We start from the raw sequence: 23,054 nt of genomic DNA on the forward strand, positions 1-23,054 counted from the left end.
CTATCTCTGTATAACCCTGACCCTATGGAAGCCTGGAGGTCCAATTTCACATGCAAATGAGCTGTCCCTATACCCTAAGGATGTCAGAAATGCCAGTACTCATGCACATGTAGTGATTTTAATGCCAAAAACACCATCACAGGTTGAGGGGGTGTGTATGAGACGACTAATTAATTTCAGTTTGCTGCTGTGCTGTAAAGGTTTAACAAGTATAATTATTATTTAAAGGTCCTGTATTACACAAAATTTACTCCTGTGCGCTTTAAGCCGTGTTATAATGTTGTTACTTCATCAAAAACATACCTGGAGTTGTATTTTGTTTGATTCACACATGTTTGAGTAATGCTGATTTATTTAGTCCATGTAAATCTTCAAAGCTGTGTTTGTCTCCATGGAGATGTTATTGCTTTAGCCAGAAATTTAAAGCCGCATTTATTGAATTGCATATGTTTCTATAGTGTAAAATAACTTCTTAATGTATGCAGGGTCACCTCTCTAACTTCGCTTGGTGGCATCTCCATGGATAAGGTTAATGTCATACTGTGAAACATTCTAGTCTAAGCAAAAAGATCTTCACAGAGACAAGCAGGTGGCAGAGATTAGGTTGGAATATCCCCTATGGACCATAAAAGTTATATTTATTATTCAATGTATTTTCTCAAATGTTTCAGCTGTCTACAGTCACTACACCAATGTCTATATCATTGTGTACATTTGTGTCATTCTCCTTTGTCCCTCATAAACTATAAACTACTTTGCTTTACTAAAACGCCCGTCCCTCACAACTTCATACTTCATACTTTGTTTTTGTCAGTAGCTGTGAAGGTGAAATGATGTGAGAACATTAAGAAGTGGCTGCCCGCTCCAAACCTGGTCCCTGCTGGTGGCGCACTGCCTCGGGCACACACTGGGATGCTAATAGTTTAACAGAGCCCAATACCTCCTCCCATCTGCTGCTCACCACGCCCTCTGGCTTCTAGCCTTAATGTTGGCTATTTTGCATTACTCTAAAATTCACAATGCACAGAACATGGTGACTGTAGATTTTGGACACATATTATGCAAAATTGAACTTTTTGAGCTTTTAACCATGTCACATTGTTCATCAAATACATACCTGGAGTTGTATTTTTGTTTCATTCATGTTTGTTTCATGAATCCATTCATGCAAAGTCATTTTCTCTGTGAAGTCAAAAATGCTCCATTCACATATGGCCTGTTCAGTTGTGTCAAACATAAAACACTAGACTTCAGTTTTTTAGTCGATTAACCACCACTCGACTCTACTCTACAATGTTCACAACAAACACATGACTGAGCAAAGCATTCTAAGGGGATTTGTTTACTTTCCCACAATCCATTCCCATTGCTGCCAGCAGAGGGAGCTCCAATGCCTAAATGCATCATTGGAAACGAAGGTGTAGTCTATAAAGTATTTTCCAAATGCAGACCTTTGGAAAATATACTTTAAATATACTTTTGGTCATATTTATATAAATACTTATCCCAATGTGACCAAAAGCATTTTAAAAAATAAGTAACACCACAATAATGCATCATATGTGTTCTTTAAGATAGAGATCTGTTGTTTGGAGAAATAAAAAATGACATTAAACCATAGTGTACAAATGTGTATTTTATTGAAGTGAACAGTAGTTTTATATATTGAAAGCCTCAATATTTTGTTAAATTAATAAAACTTGCACACTTTTTCTGTTGCTGTTTTTTTGTCCCAGATACATTAATAAATTATTCAGGCTAAAATGCAGCAAATTACAGCAAATCTGTTTACATTTTTACTTCCATAAATGTTTTGCTATTATCATTCAGATGTGTATTATTCCATGCTCTTTGTAAGTTTTCAGATTGTAGTAATGGTAGTTTAGTAATTTCTCTCATAGATTCATAAGGTAACTATAACATTTTTAAACATAAAACCACATAAACTATAACCACATTGAAAGCATTAATTAAAAAGCTAAAACAAAAATAAAAAAAATGTAGTGCTTTATTTTTTCACCACAATGAGTTTATAAGTACTTTTCACAACTCTCAGAGACCAGAGCGGACTTTTTCTGTCACAGTCAAGCTTACAACAACAATCAAGCTAACAGACTATTGGCTATGGGACAATAGAACTCTTTAATTAGATGCAGACAGCATACAGCAGACATATTTTGACCTCAAATCAAATTTAAAATGTGTCTTTACGTGGCATCTTCAGTCCTTGTTTAACCGGACAATCATCTCCTGACAGATGAAGGGCAGAGGGTGCAGGCAGTTGTGATCTCTCCATGTGTACCCGGGGGCCTGGATGACCCCACACTGGTGAGACAGGGGCATCACGGGCTGTTCCCCATTCGCCCAGTTACTGCTGTTCACCATTGTGTCTTTCCATATCCAGAATCCGAACACTCGACTCTGCCTCAGCCCCACCCAGAATGTCTCAGTGTATCCTGTGTTACTTAACCACAGCTCCACTGATTTCTGGTGCTCAGGGGTGAGGATCTGCAGCAGCCCGGAGTGTTTTTTGTCACAATAATCCAGAGCCTGCTTCCATGTTAGTCTTGTTTTGTTGACGACCACTATTCTCAAATCACCTGTTTGACAACAACGCAGTCAGATGTGTGGTAACATTTTCATTTCATATGAAGTAGAGCAGAAGCCCTCTGTTGATTTACCAAAATTGTGTAGTAAAACAAAACATGTTTTAAAATGGTATTACATTAACAATTGAACTTGTGTTGCCAGTGCCATAACCTGCAGATAGAGGACACATACAAATGCTCAGTATATATGCCTCCTGTGAAAGTTTTAAAAATCCAGTATTCACTCACTGAGCTGCAGAGGCTGCACTAGCACTGATTCATGATTGGCTGTAAGTGCTGGGGTTTAGGGAGTGAGGATTCAGATCTTTTTAGGTTTTAATCAACTGGATTTCACCATTGGCACTGGCAACCCTAATGAGAGACTCATGTGAGGCTCATTCTGATTGGCTAATCATCTTGAAACCAAAGCATCAGTGTAAGTAGTTATATAGAGGTCAATGGACAGAGCAGAAAAATGATTTTTTTTAATCTAAAAAGTTTAAATTAATGCTGCATATTTTGTGTTTGGTGAGGAATGATTATATCAAGGGATTTTACCTTTAGAGCACATTGGTGGGATTCTACTACCATCTCCATGAGATTTGAGCTTATAATTAGATGTAACAGCAGCATCACAGTTTCCATTGAGAGAATGATTTTCTTCCCATTCACGATATGTGGAACAACCGCCATCCTCCCATTTCCAGTCATCAGTGATTTCCCCTAAAATCCACAACCTGTCTTTCGATTCGCTCTCACTACTTGCCAGGTCACCCAAAGAGTGATATTGACAGTACTGTCTAGCTGCACACCAGTTCAGGTCCACACCCGTTTCATTAGAACCTGTAAAACATCATTTTGTTCATTATTATTTTGCAACTGATATGAAAGCATTAGATGTGATGTTAATAAAATAATTTACTTTGGCTGCATTTAAAGGGCAATTCATCAGAACAATCACGCATGGTATTTGGAGTAGCTGGACACTTTGGTGGGTCTGCATCTGTGTCACTGTTACATGTGGTTCTGTACAGGCCAACCCAGACACCAATATTTGAGTTGCCCAAATTTACTACAAATTTGACATCATCTTCATCATACACAGTGACAAGTTTCATGCCCATCTTTGTGCAATATTCTGATGCCTCAGTTCTTTCCATTCTTTTAGAAGAAACATTAAATGTTCGTAGTTGTGACACTGAAGATTTGACAAATCCTGTTAAGATAAGAGATGGACAGTATATATTAGTGAGAGAACAAGTCACACCAACACATGTATTTTTCATAAACACACATTCCTGCAAAGTCCCTGCATGTATAATGTCATTTGACTTATTTGTGAGATACAGCACTTTACCTGCGCTCAACAGACATAACATCAGTCGTATGTGTCCCATTGTAACGAAGAAGAAGACACAAAAGTCTGAAAATACAAATGGCAAAACATATCAAATAATCGGTTTACACATTTATATACTCTGTGTGTCAAGTAAAGCTCAATATGTTCTTTATCTTAACGTATATATTGGGATTATGCACCACCAGGTCAAGTTATAGATCACATTTGTGGAAAAATGAGTCTGCTAACAAGTTTTTCTTTTTAACCAATTATAGGTTGTGCTTTTTAAGGTAAGTAAAACTGATGGAAAACTATGATGATGCAACAAAGCGTCATTTTGTATTATAGCACCATTAATATTTTGTGTTCTTTGTTATAATATTGTGAAGTTGTGAGCTACTGTGTCAAAGTCGTTTCCTTCATGGCTCAAAACCGCTCTGACACGTGCTTACATTCACTACAAGTCACTGTTTTATTATAACAAAAGTAACAATTCCTTCACAATAATTCAGCAAAAGAATAAATAAATAACAAACTGAGTGTAGCCGGTGTCCGTGCTCTTACCTGTAGAGACAGAGAGGAGAGGAGATGTCGTCTGAGGTGTTATCCTGATGTCTGCGTGTGTTATATAGGGACAGGCTGTGTGGTCATATTCAAAGCAGATGCAGAATAAACAAAAGATGACGGAGCGGACCAGGCAGGACCTTACAACACTGTTATTTACCAGAGATATGCAAATGTTTAAAATGCAAATGCTATTGTTAAATTATATCTGGAAGTGCACGTATGACTATTTTTAACTGTTAAAACGTGCACAACAGGTCAATTCACCCGGGCTAAGTCTGAGATCCGGAGTTCTCAGGAGGTTAAGGTATTAATTAAAGGAACACTGTGTAATATTTTTGGTTGAGGGTCCACCACCTGTTTGTCCATTGATGTGTCATTGCTTTTCTTGTAATGTCCCAGTATAAGATTCAACTTTTCTATCCCCATGGCGACCCCACTCAGTGCATTTTCGAATGTTTTTGAGCAATACAAATAGATAAAAGTTAAATGCCGTGCCATGGAACATTCCAAACAAAGCAAAAAAAAAAAAAACATCTACTAAGTAATAGAGATGGCACATTTATAGAAGCAAGTGGCAGACCCCCCACTAGAAAAGTTGCAGTGCAGCTTTAAGTTACAAAGCCTCTATCACTGTTAATAAACTTCTTCATTATGAAATAAGCCTTTGTTTATGCTTTATTAAGGTTAATTGAGATTAATTAAGTCAATATTATGGTTAGTTGTTGCATGTACAGGTTATGTATTTATTTATTTTAACTCTCCGTTCATTTATTCAAGTCAAGTGTCTTGCCAAAGGAAACAACACAGAAAGTAGTAGAAAGTTTTAAGCCTAAAATACATAATTTAAGGAGCTGTAAAAGACATACTCAATCATTAGACTTTCTAAGGAAGTCAGCAGTGTATTTTTACAGTCACCATGGAAACAAAAACACGCAGACACTTCCTGTTGAGTTTACAGTTTTCCTTTTAATCATTAACACTGGAAGATGTTATTCCAGGGGTTTATATTTGACATAAACATTTGAATTTCAAATTAGCATGGATGATACGCTTGTAGTTAAAATACTGTTTTATACTGTACTATGCAAATAAATACTGCTATGAGGTTATAAATTAAATACATGAGATGTTTATGCACAAAATAAAACTATGAGAGGTTTGTGTCAGAAAGGGCATCTGATATAATTGTGTCAAACCTGTGAAACTGTAGTACATGATTTGAGCTGTAGAGAAATGAACAGTTTTATCAAATTATCAAAACGTTTTCTATCTAGACTTAAATCTACAGGATGTGACATTTTAGCCAGAAAATAGACTAAAGTTATCCATAAAGTTACGTACTGTAGCTTTAAAAACGACTGTTATGTGAGAGCAGACGAGCTGTGTGACGTCTCTGCTTCACTTTTGTGTTATGAGTTTGTTTCAGTTTGAAGCAGAAGCATCAAGGTTTCCCATAAGACATGAAGAGAGGAAGTCAACAAGTGTCAGGAACAGCAGACGAGAAGACAAGAAACGAGAAGAGAGAGAAAGAAGGGAGGAGAGAAAGAGGGAGAAGAGAGGGTCCGGGGTCAAGAGGAGAGAGGAGAAAACGAGAGAGGGAGAACGGGGAGAGGGGAAGAGGAGAAAGAGAGAGGAGGAGAGAAGAGAGAGAGGGAAAGAAGAGAGGGAGTGAGAAGAGAGAGAGGGAGTAGAGAGGAGGAAAAGGAGAGAGGAGGAGAAAAGAGAGAGAGGAGGAAAAGGAGAGAGGAGGAGGAAAGAAGAGAGAGGGGGAAATGAAAGAAAAGAGGGAGTGACAGAGAGAGGAAGAGGTGAGAGGAGAAGAGAAAAGAGTGAGGGAGAGGAGGGAGAGAAAGGAGAGAGAGAGAGAAAAGAGAGGGAAAGGAGACAGGGGGCGAGGAGAGAGAGAAAGAGGAGAGAGGATGAGAGGAGAGAGGAAGGAAGAGGAAAGAAGAGAGAGGAAAAGGAGAGAGAGGAAGAAGAGGAGAGATGAAAAAAATAGAGAGGAAGAACAGGGAGTGGAGAGTGGTGACTGGAAGAGAGATGAGGTGAGAAGAGACAGGGAGAGAGAAAAAGGAGAGGGGAGGAGATGAGAGAAAGGAAGAGGAAAGATAGGGTGAGGAGAGAGAGAAGGAAAGGTGAGAGAGGGAAAGAAAAGAGAGAGGAAAAGGAGAGAGAGGGAGAGGAAAGAGAGAGGAAGAAGAGAAGAGATGAGAAACAGGGAGGGGAGAGTGGGCACGAGAAGAAAGGAGAGAGAGGAAGAGGAATGAGGAGAAGGAGGAGAGAGGCAGAGGAGAGAGGGGGTGAGAAGAGAGAGAAAAAGGAAAGGGGAGGAGAGAAGAAAGAGAGAGGAGCGAGAGGAAGAAGAGAGAGAGGGAAAGGAGAAACAGAGTGAGGAGAGAGAAAAGAGTGAGAGGAAGAGGAGAGAGCGGGTGTATGAATCAGAGCAAACAGAGGAGACTGTGATGATACAAGGGAGAGATGTGAAAGGTGGACACAAAAAGTGTTGTCTTATTTGCTATAGGCAAACTCTGGGCCTATAGGCACTGCACAACTGTGTCAAAACAGGAGCTTTTGTTGGTGTCAGTAGCAGACAATAAACTACGACACTGCAAAGCACACACACACACACACACACCCCGAAACACCCCCCCCACACACACACACACACACACACACATACTCATGGGTTTCAGGGGGATGAAAAATAAGCACCTCTTTAAAACAAGATATACACACAAGATATACACCTTTTCTCAGAGTGCTCAAAATGTATTTATGCTCTATGTGTTTTAGGACCCTAACCCTTTTTTTCTTTTCATATACTGTGGAACATTCCAGGCAATGAGAAAAACAGTGATAGTATCCACATTGTACTAGGGTAAAGTGGGTGCCATGTTTTACCCAAGGACACAACAACAGCATGTATAAGTTGAAGCTTGAACAATTAGAATCACCAACTTTCCTGTTTACACATCCACACCTCTCTCTACACCTTTACTTAAAAAAACAGCACTTGTTCCTGTCACATTTGCCCTTCGCATTAAGCATCCTTACCCTGCATCTACACTTTCTTCCCATAGGCTCCACTCTGTCAGCTCTGTCTCCCTCTTGGCTCAAACTGCACTTTTCCACCTTTTTCGTTTCAACTCTTTTATTCCTTAACTTGCTCCGACACAGATCCCTGCTGAGGGGGCCGGTCCACTGAAATTAGATGAGATTTGATTCTAACTTTAATTGATTCAGGCTGGCTGTGCTGGTCACGGGCGTCGCGGCTGCTGAATAACTTGCGTATCGAACACAAATTCTCTGTGCTGTGAAATCGATGGCGTGCGGCTTATGGGAGTAAGTGTTTGCATCAGCAGTAAACGGGAGATGTTTTTTTTTTTTCTTCCTTTGTGTTGTTATGCTGTTTCACTGCTTTACCACTTGCCAGGAGCAGCCATGTTGTTTTTTTTTTTCAGTGCTTCTCTTCAGTTAACCTTTCTTAACAAGAGTCCTCAGATGTGTGTTTATGTTACAGCTTTTTGTGCACCTGCGATCAAGTGTCTAAGCTTAAAATGGCATGTCTTTGTTGGCATTTCTTTGGCATGTGTTTTCCTAAAGTTAGCAAACATGTGAAGAGATACAGTGCAGCTTGTTTTTTTTTTTACAATATCAAAGACTTGAAATGTTGAGCTGAAGTGTAGCATCATTCCATAAGGTGAATGTGTGTCATACTTGTCTAACAATGTCTGTGCTGCTTGTATATTTTCACATTTTTATGTTAAATGCAGCCGTAAAAATGCTGAGCACCCTGTATTTCATTTATTTATTTATTTAAATTCAGAAGATACCACCTAAACACAATAAAATGTTGTTTTTTTTACATAATGAGACAAAGCTGTGTGTAAATGGATGTTATGTAGCCTGCCTTCCTATAGTTTTAAAGTTGTATTACAGTTGCCTTACCATTGCCTTAGCCTACAAGAGAAAACAGTTTTCTCTTGCACTTTTTTCTCATTCTCAGTATGTAGATAGACCATGCTTCAGAACTTTCATAATTTACCCAGAGACTGCACTGACACCGATGAATGACTGGCTGCAGGTGCTCTGTTAGAGGCACTAATAGTGAGGATTGTTAGTAAAAGCAATACTTGATTTCAACTGGTTTACCTCACATCTGAGGACTCAGATGCCAGGTCATGCTTTTGAAATTCAAAATGAAATTCTTAGAGCAGGAGTGTCCAAACTATGGCCCGGGGGCCAAATGCGATCCTCAGACCAATTTTTATTGGCCCTCAGGCCTTCAGTTGAACTGGCCCAATTGATCATAATCAGTACTTTTTACTGCATTTGAGTAATCCTACCAATACAACCTAAATGACATCACATTTCATTGTCATACTGACCTAATATTAATATTTCAAGCCTTAGTTTAAGTATGTTAAATGCACCCATCTGAATTATCCACTGTATTTATTCACCACTGGTCTGTGGCCCTCCATGTTGAATATTTTTCAAGTTATGGCCCTCTGTGAAAAGAATTTGGGTACCCCTGTCTTAGAGCGTATTCATGTGTAATTTTAGTCTGATTAAAACAAACTAGAGTTTGGTTTCTTTGCAATTCTGGACTATTTCAGGTGTGAATAAAGACAAGCAAAGTCTGAGCCAGTCCAAATGGACTTTGGTGCAGTTCACTTATGGTCTGAACACAAACAGCCTTGATACAAAACAAATACAGAAAACATGCATCTTTTTGGGCTTGATGAGTCACCATCAGGATGGAGAGATGCACTGGGAAACTGAGTGTGTCTGTCCAGAGGGCCCACAGTCAAAGGGCCCCCTCACTTCGAGCTTAAAACCAAATGGATAAAAGACCTGAGTATCTCTGTAAATGTTCCTCACATAGGTGTTAAATGTGAACATCTATTCTGGCACTTGCCTTGTACTATCACATAACGTACTGATGCCACAGTGTAAAGGCAGCGTTATGCACAAAAACAGCTGGATCTTGGACTGGAGGAACAGCCTGATTCAACTGAATTGAACCATGTGTTCCCGTTCACTTGGTCGGTGTTTTTCCACTGGCATAGACACCTGCCGTCCCACCACAAGCTGCTGTGTTTTGTCTGAATCTCAGCTGCTTCCCCTGGTTTGGGCACAAACAGTTTGGACCCATGTAGCTTACACTTCAGTACTCACGCCTAGATAAACTGCATGACATTAACTGCATCCAGATGTTTGTCTCTCCGATAAAAATAAAAAATAATGGGCTGCTACGTTATAATGTTCCTCTTCTTTTATTCACATTTATTACAGCCTAATGAAGACTACATTGGCCTCTGATTATCCCCGCCCTCCATCAGTTCTGTTCAATGTGTGCGCTGATTGTCATACACATGCATTTGTTTACTTTTTATAGTCCACTTGCCAAATGTGCAGTGAGAATATGATCCAGACCAACTGACAAAAATAGTTTGACCCGGATCAAACAAGCAGACTTTTCTGACGCGAATTCTGATTGTGACTGTATTCCTCAATGTGAACAATGTTAAATGTCAGCTCAAATATATTTATAATACAGGAGTTTAAGCCACAGATGGCATTAGCATAGCGCTCCCTCAGCATTTACAGAGCCGGCCCTGAACACCCAGTGCCCACATGTCAACATTTTGTGCAGTGAGAAGAAAAGGGATATAACCAAAAGAGAATGGCTTTGCATCCTATATTGAACATTTACTTTGAATCTGTTTTTACATTTGATTTGTCCTGAGGGTGCTGAGATAAAGGTACTTAGAGGCTCTGTACCTATTTTTTTTATTTTTTTTAATGTGAAAAACAGAATTGTCAGCAGCGGTCCAAAGTTATCTCTCACTCACCGTATGCATTCTAATTATAGGACAATAACATGCTTTCTAATTAGATTCTTACACAGCTGACTTATTTTGACCCCAAGAGCTGCTTATACAATATATATGTACTGTGGTAAGACACACTTTGCTCAAATACATGGGAAAAATCCAATGTAATCTTGGTGGTTCAGTGTCTTGCTGTGACATAGCCCTCCTGTTCTCCCCATGCGGCTCCTCTCTCACTTCCGTCTGTTTCCAGATTTGCCACTTTAGCATCTTTCACATGATTCAATCTTGGTCCTTGTTGTGCCTCTGGTTAGCTGCCTCTCCGCACGGCTCTCTGGGCTCCGGGTTTATGCTCTGTTCAGGAGGAGGGCTGTGGCGTGTGCATTTATTCAGAGGGTTTGATGATCAATGGAGCTCTCCCTGTGCTGCTCCTGCCTGCAGTGACCAGATGTTACTGCACCATCACTGCAGACAGAACAGAACAGGTTTAGAGCAGTGACAGAGTGCAGATTTGCATTTTAATGGAAGAAAATGTAGTAAACGATTGCTTTGATAGAATGTTGAGAAGTATGGTTTTAAATGGGCTGTGTCTATTTTTTACATGTAATAAAGTTACATTTGTCTTGCCCCAGTATTGTAAAAGACACTCTTAAAATGAAAACTATGATGTCTGTATCTAATAAAGTGTTTTTTGAGTCTGGGAATCAGGAAGTAATGCTAGTTGTTGCTAGCATTAACGTGAGACCAAAACCTCTGGAAGTTGTTAAAAGTGCTGTTAGCTGTTTAAGCCAAAAATACATGCATTTTCCATTATTATTATTATTATTATTATTATTATTATTATTATTATTATTATTATTATTATTATTATTGTTATTATTATTATTATTATTATTATTATTATTATTATTATTATTATTATTATTATTATTATTATTATTATTATTATTATTATTATTATTATTATTATTATTATTATTATTTTATTTAACATTTATATGATTTATTATTTATTATTATTTTTTGTGTTTCTTTATTTTTTGTCATTGAAAAAAATACAAGAGAGAAAATTCAAAGCCCCAAAATGAACACATGCACATAATAAATAAACATGGTCATATCTTTGGATTATTAGATACACAATAGGACAGTTGATTATTTGATTATGTATTGATTATTCAAACTGCCCTGCTTATCTGACAGCCAAATATTACAAGTTTAAGATGCTTATCGTCTGGCCAATTCTGCCCTCACCAAATATATGGCTTCAAAGCGTAGCAGATAACAGATGAAATATTGCGTTGGTTAGGACTGATGCAACTGCCCGATTTCATATTTCACATGATATTTCTTAACTGCTTGTTCAATGCATCTCACATCAAAGTTTCACTGCTGTTTCTATGATCGGGTTCACACTGTTGGCACATTTCTGAGGTCAGACGAGGTTCCAGGTTGGATTGACTCTTTTGCCGTAATAGCAGCAATATTTGGTTTACAGGTTATGCACATTTTTTGGTTTTACACATGTTTGAGTAATCCTTTATTATTGGTCTGTCCACATCTTCAAAGGTCAAAATGCTACATTCTACCTTGTGATGTTATTAAGTGGTAGTTTTCAAGTTAACAGCTACTTTTTACTTTTTGTACAGTAGAAAATGTCAATTCCAGGGCTGAAATCATCCAAATGATTCCCATGAAGGTGTTTGGAGTTTCAAAGCACAATGGAGCACTTCCTGTCTTACCACATGACATCACAAGGTAGGATAGAGTGTTTTTTGTTGTTGTTTTTTTTAGTTTGACAGAAGAACTCAGCCTGAATGTGCAGGATTTGTGCGTTTAACATTTATGAGTGAAACAAAACATACAAAACTCCAAGTATTTTTGTGATGAGGAAACAATATTATAACATAGATCAGAAAATATGTAACTTGTGATGTTTAAAGAAGAATCTGAACTGTTGAACAATCATTTTACTGGCACAAAACAAGAAAATGAACATTGCAATGAAAAAAACAGTCACTGCAGCTTTAACATGAACAGTGCTTAAATTATTTATAATTCCCTGGAAATGCGTGTTTCCAGAATCGCCCTATTCGTTAGATTAAATGAGCTATTTCATGTCTAATGTATTTGTGTCTCTGTGTTTGTGGGCTCAAACTGCAGCAGCGCAGGTCCTCTGCTGCTGTGCGCCTGATGAAAATGTCAGCGCTGTGGATCCGCTTGAGTTTTCTATATAATTATTCCATTCACTTCCACATCTTTTGTCCAATTTGAGATTTTGCTCCTAATTTGCAAAGGGCCACTCCGCCTGCTCTGACTTATTATTTTAATGGCTTGATTTGTGTTACAAAAGTTAAGAGGTTAAGAAGCATGCATTAATATAAAAGCGCATTGTATAAACATGAAAAGAGGTGCAGCAGAATCAGGTTTTAAAGATATATACAAAAATACACACCAAAGATAATAAAAGAAAAAAAATCTAATCTGTCAACTGGACAAAAAGCTATAGGAGTAAAGACATTTCGCTGCATTTAGCATTTCACACTTAGCTGATATGTGGTTAACTCCTCCCTTCAGATAGATATAAGGCAGTGTCGACCAGTAATCTGACCAGAACTGAAGAAGCGACTTGAGCAGCGAAACATCTTCACTCCTACGACTTTTTATCCAGTTGACAGATTTGACTACTTTTACTATAGATCATACCTGGACAACAGACAGATTACACAGACATAATCCAAACATGTATGGATGATATATAAACCCTCTGCAGGCATGTTTTTGATGAGTGAACAATGTAGAAAGGTCCAAAAAGTACATTTTCCATAATACGTCTTGAATGCCAGCAGTTACAGTCATCATCGGAGGTTAGGATTACCGAGTTTTGACCTGTAAATTCAAACTGGAACATCCGTCCATCCATCCTGGAATTCCTACTTGGTGCTATCACTATGCAAATATATTGTGTCTGGATCACTACAACTACTTTTTTTTTTTTTTTTTTTTTTTTTTTTTTAAACTTAAACTGGTCTTTCTATTGAGGCCCAATTTTATTATTATTATTATTATTATTATTATTATTATTATTATTATTATTATTATTATTATTATTATTATTATTATTATTATTATTATTATTATTATTATTATTATTATTATTATTATTATTTTTAACAATTGTCAAAAATCTGCTAGAGGTTTTTTTTTTTTTTTTTTTGTCACTAAATATTACTACTAATATCTGCCAAGGAATACTGCCAAAAACTCCCTAAAGCTAATGTGAAACCTATAATTGCACCTAAACATTTGATCTTTTCATATTATTTTCCGCAATAATCCCTTCCGTTTGCTCTTTGTCTTCGCTGACTCACTTTGCCACATGCAGTGCAGCTTAGAAACTCCCCCAAAAACCCCCCAACATGAACCTGATTTCTACAGCAGCGAAGTCAAAATCTGTTCAGTATTTTCAAGTCTTTGTGAAAAATTAAACCCCACAAACGCTGATCTCGTCCCTCGCCGTCAAATTAGCAATGAAAATGAAAACAATAGTGTTGCTGCTTTGAGTGTCCAGCACATGCAGCACCCTGGGGCGCATTGGTCTCGGCTTCTCAAAGATTTTGAAATGTCATTCTCTAAAAAGTTGAATAAGATCATTCCCAGTGACATTTGACTGTTTGTGTGTGTTCTGGTTCAGTTTCACATAAACAGCAGAATGCACATGAGCCCAAATATGACAGAAGAGACTGTGTGGTGCTCCGAGTTTACAGAGTGAACCAAGTTTGACCCATAATGTCTACTGCATTATTTTGATGTGAAAGAAATTAAAATCTGCATTTGAAGGTGAATGTACTGAACAGGTTTGTGAAGTGAGGAGTATCATGATCTTGGACACAGATCTAAAATCTAAAGTCATGGAGAATCTGGAGGATTTTCTCTTTAATCTTCATATTGCCGATCAATCCCCATTTTCACTGCCACTGACATTACACCCACTACCCTGCACTTACTTCATTCTTCAATTTTATCTTCTTCATCTGTGATACACGTAAGACTTGGCAGTGTTGCATTCTCTTCTTTTTTTTTTTAAAATCTGCTACTTGCTAGTGTGATATGCGACTATCCATAGGAAGGGCCGTCAGTTACACAATTGTTGTGATGATGTTTCCGATGACGTCAACTCCCATTGGGCACTAGTTTTCTAATGTGGAAGTCAGCGGACTTGTTTCTTTTATTAAGTCATTTTAGATAAATATTAAGATGTGCAAATTATAACATAATGATCCACTGATGTCATAGATTATAACTATAGAGCAAAGACAAGCACAGTAATCTAAGATGCTAAAATGAGACTATACACTAGGAATCTGCATCCCAGACAGACAACGTACCATAGTTTAAAACTATGGTATAAACAGGTGGCTTCACTCCAACAATAGCACTAAAATGTAAGTACAATATGTCTCCAAATATTTAACAGCTTAATTTATATTCTTCTGAAAAATATTTCATGTTCTATCTTGCCTCAAATGCACCCTGCTCACTGTGGAGCCTTGTGTGTGATTTGATGTGAGGTTGTCCCTTTGGCACTATAGTAGGACATACACAGCGTCTTAACAAGAGGTGTCCTGGTGCCATTAAAACACTCTATCAATCCAACTTTATGAGCTGTCCCCTCTGGAGTGAGTAGAGCCCGGCTCATTACGGCCTCATATGCTCTGCTCTGTCGTTATGAGTCGGCTCTGAGCAGCTGCACTGTCCCAACACATGTGTGCAGGCGGGGGGCGCTCTACTTTATTTGGAACATTACAGATCAGGCCACACTTCTTCTAGCAACCTCCTCCTTCTAACACACGGCAATAAGAAGTCAGTGAAAAGAGATAGATACAAATCTTTAGTTATTTAGTTAGTAGGCTGTATTAGTTTTCAAATGTTGTAATGTTTATCTTACTATATATTTCACACAAATAATCAGTGAGTGGACACAATTCTGAACATATCAGTTGCATATTTCTATAAGTCTAAAATAAAGTTATTCCTGTTTTCCTATTGCAACATCATGCAATATTTCAAGGGTGTTTTCCCACTCAAAAAAGATGCAAAAGTTAGTTTTAAGTGTTAATCGCTTAGGTGCTGGTCCTAAATGCATATATATGGGTTTCAGTCTGAAACTCAAATATATGCAACAGTTAAAAAAGGTGATAGGTGGTTGTTATAATGTTCCTCTTCATTTTTTCTCAAAATAATCCCTTATGGTGGAACATGTCAGCAGGGCGTGAAAACATGATTAACGAGAGAACTTGAAAGACAAATTCTTAACTGTGAAGTGGCTTAATAACAATCTTTAAGGCCTATTCGAATCAAATGAATAATAAATGTGGTATCCGGGCTGTAATTTAAAATCTCCAAAGTACTTTCCTGGATTCTGGGTTTGAGAGGATCTGAGGGCATTCCTGGCTCAGAGTGAAACTGTAATCCTCTTCTTATGGCCTGCCCTGTACTCAGCCGAGATACTTAGACTTAGGCTGTAGCTGTGACTGCCTAAAGACAAGTTTCAGCACATATTTAGAATCTCCTCCAAAAAAACATGTTTACATCAAGTGCCGCTACATTTTAAGGGAACTAAGCTGTAGATTGTAGATGTACATTTTGCCTATTCTGAGTTTCAGTCCACGTCAAAGGAGTTTGAAAAAATCGCAATGCATTTCAATGCACTACTGGGTAACTTTTGAGTCTCAAAATAAAATAAAATAAATGAAAGTTTGTTTGTTTGTTTTTTTTTAAGTTTGTTTTTATTTTGAATGTATTTATTGCACTGAAAAATGAGAAAAACATGCGTCCTTACTCTGAGCGGGCTTGCAGTTCCACAAACCTACAAACCTCTCTCTTATTTGGCTTAGAAGTGGAGCTTGTTTCCATGGGCTATAATATTCCAGAATATAGCATCAAATGTATTTGATGTATTTTCTCCATGAAGAATGTTTTGAAGTATTGTTTTTCTATATCCTTGGGATCATGCAGGTGGCGTGCACCTACAAAAAGTTGCACAGTATTGCTTTAATAAAAAGAGGTGTTTACCACTCAGATTTCTATTTTGTGTTTTTGTATAGCACTAAAGTAATACAAAGTCTTTTACTTAGTAAGAAAGATATTAATCAAAACATACATAATCATAAATGATCATCATGCAACATTAAAAGAGACGAGAGCATAATTAAAAAAAAAAAAAACAGTTCTATCAAATGACTTAAATAATGCAAAACTGTTACTTAAAGATCCTGCATTACACAAAACTGACTTTAAGTCACGTTATATTGCTGTTATTTCATCAAAAACGGAGTGTTTTGTTTCATTCACACATGTTCAAATGATTTTGGATTATTAGTTTGTCTTCATCTCCAAAGCTCAAAATGCTCTGTTCCACCTTGTGATGTCATAAAGTGGACATTTTCAAGTTAACAACTACTTTTTACCATTTGTTTAGTAGAGATAGACAACTCCAGGCCTGAAATTATCCAAATGATTCTAGTGAAGGAGGTGTATGGAGTTTGAAAACGCTGCGGAGCACTTCTTGTACTTTTCATATGCTTCCTACTAGAGAGAGAAACTCAGCCTAAATAAGCTTTGTGTGTTAAACATGTGTGAATGAAACAAAACACAACTCCAGATAAGTTTGTGATGAAGAAAAAACTTTACAACCTTAATAAAAGCCCTTTAAGCTCTATCAATAAGAGCCCTTTAAGGCTTTTAAAGCATTTTGGGCACCATAATATTTTGTCAATCACTTCCAAGATTTACTCACAAAAATATTATACTGCTGGAACACCCCGAGGGGCACAAAATTCAATGGTGTCTTGAATAGAGCGTAAATAAAAATATGGCTTTAAATCGGATGGTGGAGTGTGGAGCTTAAACTGCACAGATGAAATAGTCTAGTACAGGGTGGGTCTGAGTGCTTCTACGATGTGAATAAGACCAAGAGACTTTGATGACATAAGGTTGCAATGCGTCATCCGCTCACAATACCACTGTTCATGAATCACTTTTACAAATGGGTCACGCGCCAGGTTCAGGGACCAGTCAAAAAAGAGGAGAAAAAAAATTGGTGTTAAGGTTCAGAACGTTTATACAGTGAGATGTCGTGAAATATTTGCAGCAATGTATTTGTAAGGATTGTAATTGCGTTTATATTGCTGGTTTGCAGAAGATATCCACAGAGTCTAGAGCCCTGTAGTACTAAAGTAAAATGGAGGCAGACAGAGTTGACATACTGCTACAGGGTTTTTAAAATTAAACTATAACACAGCACGTTGTTGTTGCTGTACATTTTGTCAACGGTCTAAAAAGTCCTGCCTCCAGTGGGATTTGTACTGCTGAAAAATGTCTACATGATGTTCGTGAACGTAACATGCATGATCTGTAGTCTGATTTTAAAAGTACAGAGAAGTGTGTAGGTGAAAACGGAAATTACTCAAGCCGCAAGAGCAGTACAATACAGGCAAAAGACAAAGTTTAAATCCGTAAACTGGACAAATTGCTGTAGTAGTGAAAACGTTTGCTGGTGGACACTGCCTTATATCTATCTGAAGGGAGGGGCTAACTACACTGAAACAGTAAACTGCTGCTGTCTCCAGTTTCAACCTTTAATGGCCCTCCTATTGTTCTCTTTCGTTTCTTTTGTTTGCCTTGGGTCTGAGGAAGGATTGTCTTTCCTAACAAAAAAGGAAAGATGGGGAAATGATGAGGGAATAGTTTAAATGGTCAAAAGCACAATATGTCTGCTTTATTATGCACATTTTGAGTTGAAGTAGGATAAATGCAGAAAGATCACATGCCCTAAACTCACTTTCAACTAGCTCGTTATTCGTACAAGGCGAGATTGGATAAGTGTCTTGCCGAAGGACACATCGATAGTATCAGTATAGTAATAATATTCTTGCTACGGCGCATTGCGAATGACTGCGAACGAATTATAAGTGGACACTGGGAGGCCTGTGTACTGACGTGGACCGAGGTTAAGCACGCCTTCAGTGAGAGGAGTAGGCATTGGTCCATTGTGCTGCGTGATTGTCTGCTGATATGGACACTGTGGGTTTGAAGGACAGTTCTACTATTGGTTACTGTGGGAGTGAGTGTGCATAACAGAGAATAAACAGCATGAATGAAGGATTAGTCTCTCCCTGGAGTGTGACTATGTGGTGGTGGTGACCGAACTGTTTTAAAGTTGCAAAAAATGCTACCTCACTTAAACAACATGTAATAATATATCTAATTGTTTATTCTTTATACATCTCTGTCTTCCATTTAACAGAACCTGCGTGCTTTGGTTACTGTCCGAGAAAGCTGACCTTCCCTGGAGTTATACAGGGCGGCGTTGTTACAGTGATGGTTATTTCAAATGTAAATTGGCTAATACAACCCTAAAACCTTCCATTTGGTCACATTCACATTGATTGTCAGGAAATGATGAGGAAACTGCCAATAACTACAACCCGATGATTACCTTTAAGGAACAACCAACATCAGGAGAATATATTAGAGTGTCTTACAATCAGCCTGATGCTTGAACAATATGCTATTGTGAATCAAAAGAACAGAAAGATCATGTTCCTTACTAGGTGTATGTCTCATCAAAATCTCACAAGGCAAACTGTCCTGGTAGTTTTGTCTAAAAGAATGAATAACTTTTTGTACTTTAGTGAATTCTGCAGAACAGGGTGTTGTACTTGAGTATATCAGTACAACTTTTGAGACTGTATACCAGAAATATTGTTACTATATATTCGATGAGGCTGCATAAAACTTAATAGGTAAGAAAACACATGCGCTGCTTTTAGTTGTGATTGTAGTTTTTAAAGCAGTAAACACGGGTTACACGGGTCAAAAAATGTGATAGCTGTCCATGTACGTGTTTGTCCATAGTCCGTGATTTACTCCACAATAGACCCAAAATGGCAAAACCAGATGACGCAATCAAAAGAAGACTTCATTTTCTGTAACCTTTAGAGAAATGGAAAATAAAAAGTGTTATGTCTAATGTGTAAATGTATCCCTAATTGGACATTTCAAATTCAAATGAATGTGCCCACACCTCTCTCCTAATTTAGAAAATATAAAAGGTATGATTGGAGAGAGGAAAGTACCTTGTTAATGCGACCTGTCCCTGGGAGGTGACCAATTACAAGTCTGAGCTTAATTTCTGGTGAAGCTGCAATCAATGTTGGAGAGTGACTCTGCTGGAATAATGACGAGACTTGTGGTGACTTTGACCTTCAGACAGAAGTGGACTCACTAAAGGTTACTGTGGCATAGACTTACATTCAGATCTCCCTATGGGCACTGTCATAGGCAAATTACTGTAACATGACTGACACATGGGCTGACCTGTATTGAAACATGTCAGCTCTGTTACAGTGTTCCAAGTGTGCAAGTGAAAATGATCCTGAAACTTGCATTTAAAGGTGATGAAATATAGTAAGGGCAGTAGTTTGACACAGTCTTTGCTGGAGGTTCATTGGCATTACATTTTTGTGCTCTGAAAACGTGGTTGAAACGTGTTGGTATGTCCCAATTACAGGCTGATAAATGACTTTAATTTAAAGTGAAAGTGCAGCTGATCTCCTCTTCTTTTTTTATTACGTGTTTTGGAAAAAAAAAAAAAAATGTTTTTGGACTTTTGGTTGAGGTCACTTGGTACAGGTTTATTATTATTATTATTATTATTATTATTATTATTATTATTATTATTATTATTATTATTATTATTATTATTATTATTATTTCTGCTGCCGAATTAGCATAAAATAATAAATAAATAAATAATTAAAAAAACATATTTAGATTTAGAATCCTGTTTTTTTTATTTACTTATTTATTTATTTATTTATTTATTTATTTATTCATTTATTTATTTATTTTATTAATATGCAATGTGAGGGGTTACCCTGAAATCAATGGAGTTGATGTGAGATTTAACAAATTCAGCCTAAAAATGCATTTATTTCAAGTAAAAATAAAAGAACTGTAGAATTAGAATAGTAGAATTTTTGACTTAATGAATTTGATTTTATTTCATGTTTTTATTGTTTAGAATGTATGCCTTCATTGATTTAATGTTGCCATAAACAAATGACAAAAAGTGTAGAACATCCAAAAGAAAACATTACTCATGGAATTACACAGGGGTAATTTTTACTTAACCAAAAATCAATAACCTCAACCTGTTTGTGAAGTCATGGAAACCTTTCTTTGTTATATTTGGTTCAACTTTCACTTCATACTTCAACAAATGATCCAAGAGCTATAACTCTGTGGTGGTTCCCTTCAGTTGAAACACACCAAATTCTAAGTCTATAATAAAACATGACATTGCTTTGGAGAAAACCCTCTGCCGTGTGTGTGTAGTCAGAGTAATGATTTACCGTCAGCAGTCCACATCTGGAGGACCTGAGCCCTCGTCCCACGACAGAGGATCAGGAGTGGCTGTGGTTCACGGGGAAAGGAGCTGTCCGCGGTGCTGAAGCTGAACACATCACTGCTCTGCACAAACCTCAACGGGGCAGACACTTAATGCTTCACAGAGCAGACAGTACAGGGCTGGTGAGTGAGGAGAGGATTCTACATTTTTACAGTTTAAACACAGGTCTGGACTAGAGGCTTTGAGAATGTGCTGTGCCCCAAAGTCTAGAAAGTGTACAGTATTTGTTAATATTTTTTTATCAATTAAAAGCAATGTACAGCCTTAATTTTCTTCTTGTAAACAAACATGGGTTATTTATCTATTTGCATTCTGTCTGCAGACTCTGGGACACCCTAAAGACATATTTTAAAAAGTAAGTATTTTATTTCTATGGAATATTAACTGTTAGCACATACACATATTTAAATCATCAAGTTACATTTCATTGTTTTGAAAATGCTATATTCACCCAAAACAACATATTAACATGTTTTATTATTTTCACATTCGTTTTTGATGCTCTGAGTTTTCTTCTCCCCTTGCTCTCTGCGCTGAGTCACTCCCCCTTCAGAGCATTATCGTAACACACTCAGCTTGCATCCCACTAATTAAACTACTGCACATCTCATCAGGTTTGTCAAGTTGCTGTGTACACTTTTATATCATGTTTTTTGGTATATTTGTGGAGAATTGTCGTATGGGAGCATGAGTGATGTAGGCTTGTGGGATGAGCATTGGACAGAATTTTATAGCTAACCGTAAAGAGGGTGCAAATAAGAGCCTGGGAGAGATCGCTAAATTACTGAAACCGGTATCAGCAGAAAGCTATAGTATGAAAAAAAAAAAAAAAAAAAAAAAAAAACTGCTGGAAAAAAACTGGACCAGTGCATCCCACATTATAACATGGTAGAAAGCAAAAAAAAAAAAAAAAAAATCAAAATGAATATATTGGTTTCCACGTAAATTGTGTGATTTTACGAGTTACACTGGTTAAATACTGTAGACAAATTTCTTCAAGGGGACATTAAAGATGCACTATGTAACTTATATAGTCAACAGATGCACTTTTACTGTGAGTGGGCTTGCCTCGCCGCAGATCTGACCTGTAGCTGATAACCTCTTTAAACCTCTCATTATGGAGTTGTGGACTTTTGTCTAAACTAAAAACTATAATATCTGTCAATGCACAAATCCTCACACACTGTGTTTACTGTTTGTATTGTCACTGTCCTTGTCTGTCTTTAAAAATAGACCATGCGTCTGGAATAAATATGAATAGAATTGATTGACACATAATTATGAAATGATAGCAGCATTTACAAAATACCTTACTAACTAATGCCGTGCACACTTTGTCAGTGAAATCCTTTGTAGCTTTGGATAACACTTTGTTTCTTGACGGGCAGTGGTCTGGATGCCTTTCTAATGAATCCTGGGATCTTTTTCCTCCCATTTTCATTCTGTGCAGTTTAATCGTCTTTGAGCTGCGTGTGGAGGCCCGGCAGTGGTTCAGATCTGATGAATAATGAGTGGAGCTCCCGTTTTTAATTCTGCCTGCATTTCATCGGATTTTTAACTTCTTTCATTCGCATTTTTCTGCGGTCCTCAGATTTACTCCTGTTTCTATACTCTGCTGCGAAGTTTGTGAAGACATCTCATGATCTCTCTCTCTGTCTCGTTCCCTCTCTCTTTCCCTGCTCTCTCTTTTTCATATTTCCGCTTTTCAAACTCTGTATCTTATTGCAAATCTATCCCAGTCGCGCACATCAAGGGCCTCAGGCAATAACACAACCTCGTCTGTAACTGTGGACAGTAAATAGAAGCCAAACATAATGTAGAATTTAGATCAATCTTATGTAAACCTGTATTTTTTTCTCATAAAAACTGCAGTGTATGTTTGCCCCTCATTTTCATTTGCTTACTTGATGGCATTTGAAATCCAAATGCAAATTTGACTATACACAAAACAAGGGAATGTAACTATAATGAAGTTGATTAATATTTATGGTTCATTACTGTGGAGTGTGGCGACTTTTATGCTGCACTCACTAGAAATCTGCTCAGACATCTGATTCCTCTAGAACATTCGAAACTGCGGTTGCTGCAGTCTGCTCAGTGGCCAGTAGGGTGTACTAAAGGACACGGTGACTTCAACCATGCTTCAGACAGGCAGAAGGGGGATTACAACGGGATTATTTGGATATATTTTGTAACTATTTATTTATACTTTTGACATGCCACAGGTTCATTTATAGATGTTTAGCATG

At 37.5% G+C, this 23,054-nt stretch overlaps 1 protein-coding gene across 1 annotated transcript; it reads right to left on the bottom strand.

Annotated features, from left to right (window-relative positions):
* Window positions 1–2,089: 2,089 nt before the first annotated feature.
* On the bottom strand, window positions 2,090–4,511 carry LOC117392191 (uncharacterized). Its single transcript, XM_033990218.2, has 5 exons — window positions 4,492–4,511; window positions 3,946–4,011; window positions 3,511–3,804; window positions 3,147–3,431; window positions 2,090–2,600 (listed from the first exon to the last, which is right to left on the bottom strand). The coding sequence occupies exons 2-5, from the start codon at window positions 3,983–3,985 to the stop codon at window positions 2,221–2,223; spliced, it is 999 nt and encodes a 332-aa protein (XP_033846109.2). The 5' UTR covers window positions 3,986–4,011; window positions 4,492–4,511; the 3' UTR covers window positions 2,090–2,220.
* Between the last annotated feature and the right edge of the window lie 18,543 nt (window positions 4,512–23,054).

Source organism: Periophthalmus magnuspinnatus, chromosome 23, assembly GCF_009829125.3.
Source record: "Periophthalmus magnuspinnatus isolate fPerMag1 chromosome 23, fPerMag1.2.pri, whole genome shotgun sequence".
NCBI lineage: Eukaryota > Metazoa > Chordata > Actinopteri > Gobiiformes > Gobiidae > Periophthalmus > Periophthalmus magnuspinnatus.

Excerpts from the sequence above, each read along its gene's own strand:
- LOC117392191 (XM_033990218.2), bottom strand. The coding sequence starts at position 3,985 with ATGGGACACATACGACTGATGTTATGTCTGTTGAGCGCAG. Across the intron at positions 3,432-3,510 it reads GCCCTTTAAATGCAGCCAAA|GTTCTAATGAAACGGGTGTG; the intron begins GTAAATTATTTT and ends GATGTTTTACAG. Across the intron at positions 2,601-3,146 it reads CCCACCAATGTGCTCTAAAG|GTGATTTGAGAATAGTGGTC; the intron begins GTAAAATCCCTT and ends GTTGTCAAACAG.